We start from the raw sequence: 15,394 nt of genomic DNA on the forward strand, positions 1-15,394 counted from the left end.
TTGGTTTTAATAGAAGAATCAAATAATACTTATCTGACCAAAATCAATTGAATTAAAAAGTGCTTAATGTAAGCAGGATCCTGCCCAAAATGTATTAACTTCATTGTTATAAAATACGAAGTTGGCTGTATTTCCCAGCATCAAGGCTGACAGCATGCTGTTCTGTTTGCAGCATGTTAAGTACATAAGGTGTTAATCCTTCTGGGGCTGTGCTTAAAAAATTATTTAACATTCAAGCCATTACTTAGCATACAGCTGGTTAGCAGTTTTCCACTAAAGCATTGGCTTCAAGCCCACATATTTTTGTTCTGGCACATACCTGGAGCTGTAAAGGGCTGAGTCCAGAAGCGGCAGCAGCTGCCATTGTTGATGGAATGAACTGCACAGGATAGTTATCACCTGTCGAGAAGAACAATGCATACAGGTTTAGACAATGAGCAGAGAATAGCAGCAGACAAGTATGAACAGGGCCTGTGCTCCACAACACTGCTCTAAGCCTAAACATCTGCAAAAACAAAAGGGGGTTGCTGGGCACAGACTTGCAACTCTAACTTGGAACTTCTGCTCAGCAGATTGCTAGTAGGCAAACTGGCAAAACATAAAATGCAATGCTTAGACCCAAGCATGCCGGCTCTTATTACGGATCACAAAGCATAGCTGCCTTGAAAAATAATTGTTCATTTAAGATAGGTTTCAAGTGATAAGCGACACAAAGTGCTATGTGCCCAGTCTTGTCAGATGCTGGGCATCTATTTCTCTAGATTTGAAATAAATAATTGCTGCACTTCTTTGGGGTAACAGGTAAATTAATGGACATGGTCAAATTTCAATAAATTGCTCTGAAGAAACCTTGATGGACATCCCATGCACAGAGAAACAAGAACAAAACAGCAGCAGATCCTGAGCTCTTTTCCTCCCATATCATTGGGGCAGTGAGCATGTGGTCAGACACACACATTCAGTGTGGATTATGGATTGGACTCTGCAAGGTAGCACTGAATTTGACCCAGAACTCAGCTCACAGCAAAGAAAGCACAATCTCCTTCAGGATCCTCTCTCCCAAGGCCACTGCAATCCCATTCCTGGTGTCTCACACTCAGGTAGGACTATTTCAAGAGCACCCCTGTTACCAGTCTTCCTTTATCATTAATTTGTGATCTTCGTGTATCCTTCAGGGCAAAAGGGAAAAGATATGCCCAGCAATGTGCAGAAGAACCCTAGATAATTTCTCAACAAAATGAAAGCAAGACCTAATTATCAGCTTACTGTTCTTAAAGTATCGGTAACCATCTCCCATGAAATCAAGGAACATGCAGAACATTGTGAATAAATTTTGTGACTACTCCTGCATTATGGAGGGAATGAATTTTTGAAGCAGAGGGCTCAAATGACTAAGAGCACAGTATTCCCTCAGCAAGCCCCCTACCCCTAGTTCTCTGTCTCCTCTCCTGCTCCACAAGTAAGACAACAGCAGGAAGGGAAGGTAGAGGAAGAGCACGCTCTCACTATACAAAAGTGTCTTTTCCCTCCAGCGACCTGGGATTCAACTTCAAATCCCAGGGTCCCCAGTGGACAAAAATGCTCTACATATCGGTTGGAACACGTGTTGATTCAGCTGCCTCCATCTTCTCCTAGGTAAAGGTTGGGCTTTGTTTGTTTTTAAGAGCTGTGCATAAATGGCTTCTCAAAATTTGCCATTCTATTTGTAGGCAGGGGATTGAGAGGACTGGTTCACTGAATTTCTCCCAGGGTCAGGGAGAAATTCTCCAACCGTGTTTTAGGGGAGTTGCTCACAATAAGTAGTGGTGGTAGCACAGCCCTTTCCCTTTGTTTATGCTAATGTAAATGCAACAGCAACTTCATGGGCAGCCTGGCAATCATTTTGCACAATTCTATGGACCTAGTATCATTCCAGGGCACAGTGGGGAAGACATGGTGGTTGACACGAAAAGAAGGTGCCGAACATTCAAGAAAAAAATGTTTCTGAGAAATTTCATCTCAGCCTGGGTTCCCTACTTCACCTCTAGGATGGGTCAGTGCTCTGATCAAACACTGAATTTGCCCCAAAGTCATCTCCCATATCTACTCCACATATCGGCAACAGAATACATTCACAAGTCACTAGTGAGCATTGAAAATAAGCTGTTTGGATAATCCCACTTTAATTGTATAGATGGGTTAGTTCACTTTAATATTTGTCAACAAGCATTTCCAGCATCGCTCCCTATCCTCTGCACTCCCTTTGTTTTCACCTCCACTGTTGAAATTTAGATTATGAGGTCATTGGGCCAGGAAACTGTCATTTTTGTTACAAGACTCTGTAAAGTATCATGCATATTGAAGATGGAATATGGGTTGGAATACATCTCTCAGCATTTTACAGCTTATATAAACAGTAAGCACTAGACACGAACCTACAGAATCTCTAATGTTTATAAGAATACAATCATAGGTACTACTGCAATTCCGGGGTATTTACTGTATAAAATTACTGCTAAAATAAGAAGCCCAGAAAAAACAGAGGCTGCTTGCTGCCTATGTGAATATGGTTACCTATATATGGTATCTTTTCAGATTATCACCACAACTAGGCAGTGTCTGTAGCCACCTCCCCACCCCACCTCATGCCACTTTAGCATGCTTTTGCAAAGTAGAAAGCAGAATGGGAGAGGGGGAGGAGGGGAGGTTAAAAAATGAACTTGCAATTTTTTTAAAAAGACAGTGATTGATAAATTACACAATAACCATGCTTTAATTGAGTATCACTTCAGCTTCTTATTTAAACTCAGTGTTATGTACTATCTCTAGGCTATGTTTTAATAAGCTGCTCCTCTGTACATTTTTTACATTTATAATAACCAAGCTGCTTTGCATCAACTCTATATTACATTTAGAATGTAATAAGGTAGGTGCGGTGCAGAAGGGATACAAAACAATGCCCGTCAGAGAATGGCAAGTTTTCCCCTGCACACATAACACCTCAATTCCCAAGCCTCCAAAATCCTCATAAAGCACCCTCCCTCTGCTTACCACCCAAAGCACCACAGGACTCAGATAAGCTCAGTGTAAATGTTAAGTTGCTTTCACTTTTTAAACAAATTGTGAAGTTCTAATCCACAATGTCTCTCTGCATCATATCCATAATACCTCATCAGACCATTGAGCACAGTATGTGCTTGTACACAGTCCACTAACAATTGGCTTCTGATTGCATATGGAGCACTGCTACAATGCCTTTGCTAACCTACATTGTGCTGGTGTCCTATGGAGTAACATTCATAAAATCTGATCTTATTTTCCCCCTTTCTATGAGGTTGATTTTAGTTTGCAGAGGGCTGATGTTGTTTTTTAAATAACTAAATTGCTTTCTTAAAGTATAAAACTCTTGTCTCTCTATGGTTAGATAATTCTGCTTATCTGCTTTGAAGGCTAAACAAAATTATCTGAATACAGAGTATCCTCATCAAAAAGTTAAATAATGTTTCTTTGGTAAACAGACTTTAAAAAAAAGAAGTCATTACAAAGATATTGAATAAATGATGCTTTAAATAGGAGAGAAATAAGCATTCAAGTACAAGCATGGACTGCATTGCTGAACATTTCCAAGGCATTCTTTCTTTAAATATTATGAATTATTTATCCCCGTTCCATGCAGCAACCCTGTCACTATTTCCCCCTTTTGTAAATTCAAGAGTAGTTGCTTTATTTGTACTAAAACATTTTCCATGTCAAACATTTTATTTGAAAAAAAATCAAACCCTAAAAGAATTCCCTGTAGCACTCCTTTTTCACAGCTGTCATGCTTCCATGGATACACACACACACCTTAAAGTTAATTTATTAGTGGCTATACCACACCCTATAGTGTTGTCTGGATCACCTGCCGGCTATGGCTTTCCCTTTTACTTATGACATCCCCCCCCCCATTCCTATGTTTCTCTCTCCCCAACCCCCCAAATCATGAAGTGTCCCTTCTAGGATTAAATGGGAGCATTTTAAAGTGAACTGTATATGGTTAACGTAATCCTACTGCATTATATAATAGCATTATCCAGAGAACAAAGCATGACACTTCATACGAATGGAATGTTTTGCTGACAGGAGTAGAACTAAAGCAGGGACAGGTTCCTTGTGGGGAGGGGCAGGGGCCAGAGAGCCGGGGACAAAGGAGAGAGATGGTGGAAGTTTTACATTTTTAATTGCAGAAGATGCATATTTCCACTTTTAATTTTCCAAGCACGCACACCATGCAGACAGACACACACACGCAAAATAGATCAAGGATCTTATTGGTAGCTATCTTGGCAATCTATCACTCAACATGTTGTAGCAATTTTTTTCAAATTTGTTTCTGGATTTGGAATGCTTGCGTGAGGACCTATTCTTCTTTAATTTTATGAAGGTAGACAAAACAAGTCAGAACAGGTCCTTTGAAGGCATAGGTGTGTACTAGTCTTGATTACTGGGAGAATGGCTCAAGGAACGGGGTGGGGGGGAACAAATCCCCAGTCATCCTTGTTTTGAAAACTACCATTCTCAGCTCCCCGGCTTTGCTGATTGTCTATTTATATCGGTGCTTCTATTGTTTATATATACATAGGTGCTTATTAAGTCCCAGAATGATTTACCAACTTCTGTTTCAGATTTCAAACTGGCCAGTACTCTTTAAACAATTGTGGGCAGCCGCAGCACATACTAGAAACACATTGTTCTAAATCCAGAGCAAAGCAATGTTTCCTGGTTTTGAACATTAAGGGCTGCTACGTACATTTTCATTTTCCTACATGGAAGGCACCTATCATTCTCTGAAACAGTTGGAAATTAATGTATAGACCATGACTTTCGATGATTCTACACAAATGTTTGTTGCTTTGTGGCACAGGTCAAGAAGTCCAATTGACCACAGCTGTTCGCTATATGCTCAACCACTTTGAAAACTGATCAGTTTCCCTTCCAGTGTATTTTACAAAACAATGTTAATGCTAATTAATGTAAATTGCTAAAGAATTGCACAACCTTTCCTAGAATAAAAAGCAAAGGACTTGATCTATAGCTCTCAGTGCTTTATAGCTTGCTTTATTATGTGACATAATAAAAATAACAGCATATTAGAGTTGCTAGCTCAGATCTAGTTTTGCAAAAAGAACATCCAAGATGGCAAATCTGAGTTATGCAGATGTTCTGATTTAACCATTTTTGTAGTTAATTCTTAAGCACATCCTTTAATCAGGAAGTGAAGGACACGTTATCTAAACTAAGCAAAACAGGGCCTCAAAATAAAAAGTATGGCAACACAAAACACCTTGGTTTTTGTTTTGCTTTTGACATATAATCTGAACAACTGAAGCTAATAAGAATGTTAAGACTTCATATGTCAAGAACCCTGCAGGATCGTATCAAAGTTCTGTCTGGTCCTGTATCCTGTTTCTACAGCAGCTAGCCAGATGCAAATGGGGAGCCCATAAGCAGAATATGAGCACAATAACATTCTCCTGCTGCTTTCCCTTAGTCACAGCATGGCACAGAAGAAAGAGGCTACAGGAGTGGGGACGACCCTAAATCATGAAATTAGCCACTTCTGGATCTTGAACATTAATTCACAACAGCAACATAGCTATAGGACATCACCTGCATTACCTAAGAATTCCTCACAACTACCACCAGATGTAAAGTAGATCAATGTTATAATCTGCATATTGCAGAGAAAACAGCTCACAGTGAGAAATAGTGGTTTGCCTAAGGAAACTAGTGAGCTCATAAATTAGATGAGATTTGAATCAGGGACTTGCTGGCTCACTGCTCACTTTCTTAGCCATAACACTTAGACCAGCTTTCATATTTCCTACCCAGTAACATTTCCCCCATGCTTGACTAAATTAAGAGTCAACTAGCATGTCTTCATAGTTGCCAAAGATCTCAAACCATTCACAGTACTGCTTTTTCATGCTATGAAGGAGTCAAAGTAATCAAGAGTAATTGCTCAATCCATGCAAATAATTGTTTGCTTTGTAATAGCTCTACTTTATGTATCTAATTTAAATATGGCCCAACTTCTATAGTAGGGTCTCCTAAGAGAATTGTCAAGTGTATGTGGGTCAGCAGACAACAGTAATTTGAGTTACACAGCATCTTAAAGTTTTAATTAATCTGGTATATGCTATATATACCAAAAGGAGTACCTATAAAAATTAATTAGGTGATCTATGCAGCCCAGATTTCTCAATTACCGTGTTTCCCCCTTTTTAAGACGGAGTCATAATATAAGCCATGGCAGGATTTTAAAGCCTTTGTAAAATATAAGACATACCCCGAAAATAAGCCATGCCTGCAGGGTCGGCTCCCAGCAGCGCTGGGCATGGGAGAGAGGAGACTGAGCAGCCACTGTGGCATTGCGCTGCCAGAGACTCGCAGCCACTGAGGAGCTTGCGGCGCCGGGGCTTGCAGGCGGCTCTCGCCTTGCCGCCCTTTCTCCTGCTCCCGGGGGAGACGTGGCTTCTATTCCCCATTGCCAAGGAAACAGCCCGGGGGAGAGACGCCAGAGCTGAGGCGCCCCCCGCCCGCGGATCCCACGTGCCGCCGAAAACGGCAATGCTTAGGGCCCCCCACTCCTCGCCCGAAGTGGAGTAAGGCCCCCCGAGCGGTCCAGGGCTTGCTTCCGAATGCGCAGGGACAGGACTGCGCTGTTAAACTCTTTGCAAACTCCTTGCCCAAAAGAAAGCTGTCCTGCAGAGTGCCGGATCGAGGAGCCGGTCTGCAGAGTCAGCGCCCAGCAGCGCGGCGCTGGATTGAGGAGGCGGTGCTTCGTGCGGAGCTGCTGGGCGCCGACCCGGCAGGCCGCTTCCTCGATCCGGCGGCCTCCCGGGTGGGCGCCCAGCAGCGCCGCGCGGAGCACCGGATCGAGGAAGCGGCCTGCCGGGTCGGCGCCCAGCAGCTCCGCACGAAGCACCGCCTCCTCAATCCAGCGCCGCGCTGCTGGGCGCTGACTCTACAGACCGGCGGTGCTCCGCGCGGCGCTGCTGGGCGCCAACCCGGGAGGCCGCCAGATCGAGGAAGCGGCCTGCCGGGTCGGCGCCCAGCAGCTCCGCACGAAGCACCGCCTCCTCAATCCAGCGCCGCGCTGCTGGGCGCTGACTCTGCAGACCGGCTCCTCGATCCGGCACTCTGCAGGACAGCTTTCTTTTGGGCAAGGAGTTTGCAAAGAGTTTAACAGCGCAGTCCTGTCCCTGCGCATTCGGAAGCAAGCCCTGGACTGCTCGGGGGGCCTTACTCCACTTCGGGCGAGGAGTGGGGGGCCCTAAGCATTGCCGTTTTCGGCGGCACGTGGGATCCGCGGGCGGGGGGCGCCTCAGCTCTGGCGTCTCTCCCCCGGGCTGTTTCCTTGGCAATGGGGAATAGAAGCCACGTCTCCCCCGGGAGCAGGAGAAAGGGCGGAAAGGCGAGAGCCGCCCGCAAGCCCCGGCGCCGCAAGCTCCTCAGTGGCTGCGAGTCTCTGGCAGCGCGATGCCGCAGTGGCTGCTCAGTCTCCTGCTCTCTCCAGTGTCCAGCACCGGCGCAGCTGGGCACCGACCCTGCAGGCTGCCTCCGGAACCCAGCAGCAGCAACGCTGGCTGCCGTAATTACAGTTAAAAAAAAATTAAAAAGACACCCCCCCGAAAATAAGCCATAGGCTTATTTTCTTGGGTAAAATAAATATAAGACGGTGTCTTAAAATGTGGGAAACACGGTAGTACTTGCTATGCTGGAAAATTATATTATACAATCTTGAGAAGTATGCTAGCTAATTTTAGGAAATCCGTTATCACATTCAGGATTGATATTTGCTAGTTTGGGACCCTGTAATCTCTTACAGCTGTGACACAAGGGAGGAGGTAGAAGACATGGTTGGCATGCAGAAGGTCTCAGCTTCAATTCCTAAGCTCACCTGTTTTTGTTTTTTGTTGTTTTAAGGCTTAGATACATGTGACATTGAAGATACCTTCCTGAGGGAGTATATAACGTTGCATTCTTCTGATCATTCCATCAGGGCAAGAATTTCGGCTTGCAGGACAGAATGATCTCCCCTCTCCTGGTGTTCTCCTGATCCCTCCTGAATTTATGGGACGTGGGGGAGGAGAGGAAGGCAAGTCCTGTTGTGCAAGTGTATTCTTTGCTCAGGGCAGTAATGGGACCTGTTAGCTGAATGCCTCCTTGAGCCCCTAGTTATAAGGAGTGTGACCCAGCAAAAGGCCTCTTCTTGTGTCCCATGTAGGTGACTCAACTTGCACTGTCCAAAAAAGTCAAGGCTAGAAGGAAATATGAGAGGCATGCACAAACCTGCGACTCAACGTAATGCCCTTGCATGATGCCTGATGTGCAAAGCTGGAGGGGAGAGAACTACATCTACAGCATCCCTTAAAATGACACCCACAAGCAGGGACTGTGCCAGTTTACTTATCTTCTTATATAGCTTGGTTGTTCACATTGCCAATAATTAGACTGGTTTCAACATTTTTAGTACATAAAAGGACAATGTTTCTCACTCACATGAGGACATCATCATTTCACAGATTAATTGGGGGAAGTTAAGGCAAAGTATGTATCCCAGATCACAAATCAGTCAATGACTGAGTGGAGGGCTAGATTCTAGCCATTCCAGTCCAATTCTGACACTTAGCATCTAAAAATCCATTTTCCGTAAATGTATTTTTAAGAAACTACCAAGAGAGAGCAGAGCGGAACAAATGGAAATAATTTCTGCAGTGTTATTTGGCACAATATCTTACTAAACTTACTTGAAAAGAGTTTATATTTAACTTGGATTACATTTAATATGCAGTTTACATTCTAAAACATACGGTTTTGTTTCAGAACCGATCCCACCTCTTTCTGAAAGCCACTGCAACATTCCCATTAACAACAGCAGCAGATTCCAAATGAAAATTTTGCATTTAACATCCAAAGGAAATGCTGTAACCATTTTGTTGTTTAATATTAATTAGAGGGAGTGAGATTAATTAGAAAAATAAAGATGCTGCTTCTGGCTGAGATGTAGGTTTACAAGGAGTATACACATGAAAATAAGGTTGATTTTTATTTACTTAAATATCTCCTTACCCTGAGTTTCTTTGCTAATGTGGCTTTAAACATTTAAAGTCCTGTTTACAAGGAGACTCTGAGAGTAGCTTCAAACCATTATATCCCTAATTGAATTCCCCAGGAGCACAGTAAACTCAAAGGAATAAATAAAGAAATCATAATATTTGCTGAATCATCTCCAAACATCTCTCACTGCGAAGCTGCATGACCTGTTACAAGCCTGAACTGATGATTGTAGCTGAACTGCTGAAACCTCTGTTATTTAGATGGAAATCGTATAAATTGCTGCCCAATTGAAATACACAAATTAAATCATACCTACCTTTACTTTTTATCTCTAATTATAAAGATGGCTTGCACAAAACACTAGCATGTGTATATATATATATTCTGATGATAAAAGGGACTTTAAAAAGATATATATGTAACCTCATAAAGAGCCAGGCTACTCTCACAAATTGGCAGAGAAGAAAGTCAATAAATTCAAAGGAAATAATTTTGTGGTATACTGAAGTAAAATAAATATGGCCCTGAGAAGCCAATTCCCTGGTTCTCTCTGGAAGAAGTTTTCATCTAGACTTGCAAAAGAAATCCACATATTTCCTTTCCTCCCTACCCCACCCACCCCCAGCTTAAATCCCCCAGCTTTTACATATCACTGTCCATACCAGGCCGATTACAAGGAGTAGCCATGGCTAATATCGTAACATGTTAAATAGCTTCACAACCCTGTCAACTTACCTGGCTTGTAAGTTATTCCTGGGGGGAAAAGGAATCCCTGCTGGGCTGCAGCAGCCGCTGCCAATGTCCGCTGGTCGTGTGGAAAAATTGGGATCATGAGCGGAGGCATGTGACCCTGAACCTGCTAAACAGAAGACAGTCTCTGATCAGAAATAGCACAAATTTGTCCTGACAGATAACTTTCCAGCACTGATAGTGTGCCTGCATTCACACAGTCCGACCAAACCTTCTCCTAACTATAATCCTTTGCAATTTCACATTGTCACATCAAAGCCATAGTAGCTTTGTTCTCCCTCAATGTCAAAGGTGCAACAACCTGCACTTTTTATTGTCTAAGTTTTGCTTAAATCTGGGTCTGCTCTAAAACAAGATCTCTCTCACTCTCATTTTTGTTTTTTTATCCTGCTTCTGTACTTTATATTTTCATTTGTTTCTAAAATGATGTCATGTTCAAGTGCAAAATTCAAGCACTTTTTGAAAATTCAACCTACTGAACCTATATGGCAAATAATTCAATGTTTTCAAAAGACTAGCAAAATTTCAGTACCTCTGTAAATGAAACCAAAATTCTTGGCTTTCAATCCCTTGCCATACACACCCCAGCGTAACATATATTTTGCTTGTCTATCCAGTTTATAGCTTTAAACACTATCATAAAGCCTGATATTTATTGTGTGGTATTGACCATTTTAGAATAAATCCCACTGCATCAAATTTCATTTGACCTTCATAAATGTATCAAAAGCCAAAATGTTGAAATGAAATAAAAGTACAGAAGCTGAAGATTATTCAGATACTTATCAGGTTTTATATTTGGGCAAACAAAACTAGAGAGGTGGGAATCAGGAGATTTTAATATTCAGCTTTATTTCTTCAGATACCTGGATCATGACAACCATGCCAAAAGATGGCTGGATCCGATGAAATGCCATGTTTCTTTTTTCTTTTGACTTACTCATAACTAATGCAAGGATTATGCCATTGATTACAGAAAAGTATAAAAATGAATTGTTTTATAATCAGAAAATAATTTCAGCCCCTTCTGTTGTTGCAAATGAGTGGTTTCAAATTCTATTAAAAATAAACTTCAATGGCTTTTTGCTGGGATGTAATTCCTACAAAACTTTTTTACTGGTAAAAATCCATATGTTGACCTATGACACTGTTTAAATAGTGCCAAATTTTCTTGTCATATCCATGTTCCTCTCCCAACATCTGATGCAGACCAGAAAGGCTACTGTGTGTGCGCTTCTAAGAGAGCTAATTTACCAACAACTCTTCTCTGGGGGAAAAGCCCTAAGATGTAGGTTAATAAAGGTCAAGCAAAACATAAACACTTTACAGTATTTTTCGGAATCCATTTCTCAGGAAAATCAACTTATAATAAAAAGGTCTTTGTGCAATTACTGCCATAGCACTGGGGCGTGAAAGAAACTAGCTATGAGCAGCCATTTCTTTTATTTTAGCTGACGTAAGCCCACTTTCTCAATGTTAGCGACAAATTTAACATGGTTAAATTGAAGTTGATCCCCCTGTGTCCAGTATCAACTTTTTATACACTACTAAGTTGGTTGCATGGCAATTGTTCCTATAGGCCATTGAATAAACAAGCAAAAACAATGTCAGTGTCTAATGGCGGGGGATACACCATCACTTAGGAACTAAATAAAACGAGTTTCAGAATCATTTTGAGTGCTTTTAGAGTGGATGTTGAATCAAACTGATCCAGAGTCATTCACAACTCCTGGAATCGAAGTAGTAAAGAGTAAACTTGAAGTCATCTATCACAATAGCTAGATGGTGCAGACAAAAGCCAAAAGACAACCGCATTTACTTGAGAAGGAAGCAGCAGCATGTATAGTATACTAATGCAGTGGCCATTTCTGGAAGTAACTGAAGTTTGTTTCTCTGGTGTGCGTGATTTATGACAACTGTACATTAAAAGCAAAATTAGATGTTATGGAAGGGGCTGGGCTGCTACTCAAATATATTTGATTTCCCACCTCTGTCTATAATATCATCCAGTGAAACATATTGTGTGACATGGTACTCACTGACTGCTACTGCACATTGAGATATATGGTGGTTTATTTATGCTAAAATTTCAGAGAAGATCTATTCATGTGTAGATCTGGTTTATTATTTGTTTGTTTGTTTGTTTGTTTGTTTGTTTGTTTTAGATTCTCTCTAAAAAAGGAAAACTAGGATATCTCGGGGCAATAAGGGACTAGCCCTTACCAATGTGATAGCTATATGTATGGTGGTCTATCTATCTATGTATCCACCCATCCATCCATCCTGCCCTTCATCCAAAGATTACAGGGCCGTTTACAATATATATATATATAAAATACATACTATATACAAATGAAGACAATACCCCCCTCCAAACAGTTTAAAAGGGCATAAATTGTTTAATTAGCCAAAGGTCTGGGAGAAGAGGAATGTTTTTGCCTGGCACCTAAAGATATGCTACAAAGCCGCCAGGCAAGCATCCCTGGGGAGAGCATTCCACAAACGGGGAGCCACCACAGAAAATACCTGTTCTCATGTTGCTGCCCTCCAGGCCTCTCATGGAGAAGGCACACAAAGAAGGGCTTCAGATGATGATCACAGGGTTTGGGTCACTTCATATGGGGACAGGCAGTGCAGTTCTGAGCTGATTAAGGCTTTAAACCAGCACTCTGAATTGGGCCTGGAAACTAATTGGCAGCCAGTGCAGTTGGGCCAGGATCGGTACAATATGCTCAAATCATCTTGCCCCGGTGAGCCACCTGGCCACTGAATTCTGCACCAGTTGAAGTTTCCAAACTGCCTTCAGAGGCACCCCCATGTATAATATGTTGCAGTAATCTAACCTAGAGTTTACCAGAGCATAGACAACAGAAGTTAGGTTATCCCTGTCCAGATAGGAGTGCAGCTGGGTCACCAGCCCAAGCTGATTGAAGACACTCCATACTACTGAGGCCACCTGAGCCTCAAGTGACAGGAAAGACCCACAAGTACTCACAAGCTGTGTACCTGCTCCTTCAGAGGGAGTGTAACCCCATCAAGAGCAGCAGTCTATCTAACCACCAACTAACAGAGGCAGTGGAAGACAGGAGTGCCTGGCGTGCTATGGTCCATGGGGTCACAAAGAGTCGGACATGACTAAACAACAACAACAGTGCCTCAGTCTTATTGGGATTAAGCTTCAGGTTGTTGGCTCTCATCCAGTCCATTACAGAAGCAAAACAACAGTCCATCACATCTACTGCTACACCTGCAGCTGTAAAGGGAAAGTAGAGCTGTGTGTCCTCAGCATATTGCTGCCAATATACTCCAAAACTCCAGATGACTCCACTCAGTGGTTTCATGTAGAAGTTAAACAGCATGGGGGGTAAAACTGAAGCCTGAGCAACTGCACAGTGAAGGCTCCACAGGGCTGAAGAGCACTCCTCAAGCAGCACCCTCTGGAAACGACTACCCAAGCAGGACTGGAAGCAGAGTGAGAAGCACAGAATACCTTTGATTGGGGGGGGGGGCATAATATGGTAAAAAAATAAGGTGGAGAGCAAGGAAAGTGAAACCGCCATGGGCTTTTCTGATTTGCAGTCACAAGGATTGAAGCTTACAAAGAGATTGTGGGAATGAAGCTTCCACAAACCTGCATACTTTAAGCATGGATGTTCTCAAATCCTCTAATATCCAGATAATGTAGCACAGTAGAAGCAGACAAAACTTAGTGTCCCCTTTTTTTCTGACTAAACCAGAAACAAGTGTATATTGGAGCACCAGGACAAATGTATAAGGTGTGTAGTGAGAACAAGAATCCCTACACAGGATCAAAGGCATAAGGTATGCACTATGGAGTAAAATGTGCCCTCCCTTTTAAAAGAAAGAAAGAAAGAAAGAAAGAAAGAAAGAAAGAAAGAAAGAAAGAGCATACACAGTGATGATAATTTGAACTAAGCGGACTGGCATTCTTTCTGGGTATACTGGAAGCAAACATTGAAGATGTAGCCCTTAGTGTTTTATGCTAGTTGATCTAGGAGGGTGAGTGTAAGGGGCAGGGAATACAGAGAGCCCCCTCCCATCATAAAGAGCAGTTCTTCCACCAGCAGCAATGCCAGCGGGGAGGGGGAAGAGTCAAGTGAGGAAGGAGGAAGGAGGAAGGAGGAAGGAGGATGCAGGGCTCTGGCAACGCAGGAGAGCCCCTGCTACACATGCGGGAGGAAGTAAGAGAGGGGGGGAAAGGGGGAGAAGGAAAACATGGAGAGGAGGCCCTTTTTCCCTCCGGTTCCGGAATTACGCAGGAGGAGGCGGGGAAGACGGTTTGGCGTTCCTAGACTCTTATGCTGGAAGAGGACGAGGAGCGCGCCATTCCTGGAATCTGCTTCGGAGTAAGAAGACATGTTCTGTACAGCCACTTCACTGTAAATAGACTGCACCTAATAAAACTATCTAAAGACAAGCATGTGGAGAGTCGTTACTCTAGAGTAGTCCCAACAACAGCCTTTGACAGCGAGGATAGCCAGCTTCATTAAGTCATATAAATTCTCAAAAAGGTTAATTGCTTCTCTGTTCCTTGAGTCTTTCTGAAAAATCATGACACCCGCAGATGCCAAATAAAAACTCAGGACTCTCTTTTCTTCCTCTTCAGAAAAGCAATATATTGTTGCACCAACACCTCTTTCTTTCTGTCTCCTTTGCTAACTTGATGATGGTGCCTTTTTATTTTTGCCATCTGCCCTGGAGCTTCATTAAAGATACATGAATGGACTAACTAGCCTGATATCTTGTGAGGAACAGGTGCTATTGTTTGTCCCTGAAGACTTGCACTAAAGATCTGACTCTGAATACTTGAGAAAGAGCATCTGCAGCAGTCAGTCAGAGAGCAACTTGGCAAAGACCTTGCTATGTGCTAATGTGCAAACAGAGTGACACTCAAGGGGACTCATTTTCTCTTTCATGAAGATTTAACTTTCTTTTTTCTAACATGATTGAAAATAACTATTGAAATCTGAACAATCCTCTTTGTTTAATGCCTGTCACTCAGCTACAGAAGAGAAACTACAAGAAGTTCTGGTTTCATTCCCTGTAAAATACAGATCCAATGAAAAGTAATTATTGATGTCTCCCAATTCACAAACAGTTATGGCTTAAATCATATAACATTTTGAAATAATGGTATAACCCTCCAACACCTTGGAGTGGCTTTGTATCCATCAAAAAGGAAAAAAAGTTTTATATCCATTTGAAGTAGCATCTCACGTCATCCCGCCCCAAGCAGTAGATTCAGTCTACTTAGATTCAGGAACTTTTAATAGCACTAAAGAACTAGCAAATGTCCATCACATTAGTAACATATGCTTTAATATTCCTTATGCACTATATATCCATCTTTAAAGATGTGCACAGATGTGTATTGATTCATGGTTCCTGTTTATTTGTTGATACACAAATCTGTTATACATACTGTAATTTAAAATAAATAAATAAATGATGTGCACATGACAGACAAGGAAAGAGCTATTCTAAAATGTCAGTTCTAATTCTCTGAGTAATATTTCCTATTTTTGTAAGGAAGTGTGTTAAA

At 42.1% G+C, this 15,394-nt stretch overlaps 1 protein-coding gene across 22 annotated transcripts in view; it reads right to left on the minus strand.

The window, feature by feature from the left end:
* SOX6 (SRY-box transcription factor 6) overlaps window positions 1–15,394 on the minus strand; it is a 420,354-nt gene that overhangs the window by 85,860 nt on the left and 319,100 nt on the right. For 19 of the 22 annotated variants that reach the window (XM_060275933.1, XM_035120001.2, XM_035119983.2 and 16 more), the window contains 2 exons: window positions 9,817–9,940; window positions 320–399 (listed from right to left, as the gene is read on the minus strand). In XM_060275933.1, coding sequence (XP_060131916.1) covers window positions 320–399; window positions 9,817–9,940 — 204 coding nt within the window. The remainder of the gene's footprint in view (window positions 1–319; window positions 400–9,816; window positions 9,941–15,394) is intronic. The other 3 variants (XM_035120051.2, XM_035119959.2, XM_035119950.2) reach the window with 1 other exon arrangement.

Source organism: Zootoca vivipara, chromosome 1, assembly GCF_963506605.1.
Source record: "Zootoca vivipara chromosome 1, rZooViv1.1, whole genome shotgun sequence".
Lineage (NCBI taxonomy): Eukaryota > Metazoa > Chordata > Lepidosauria > Squamata > Lacertidae > Zootoca > Zootoca vivipara.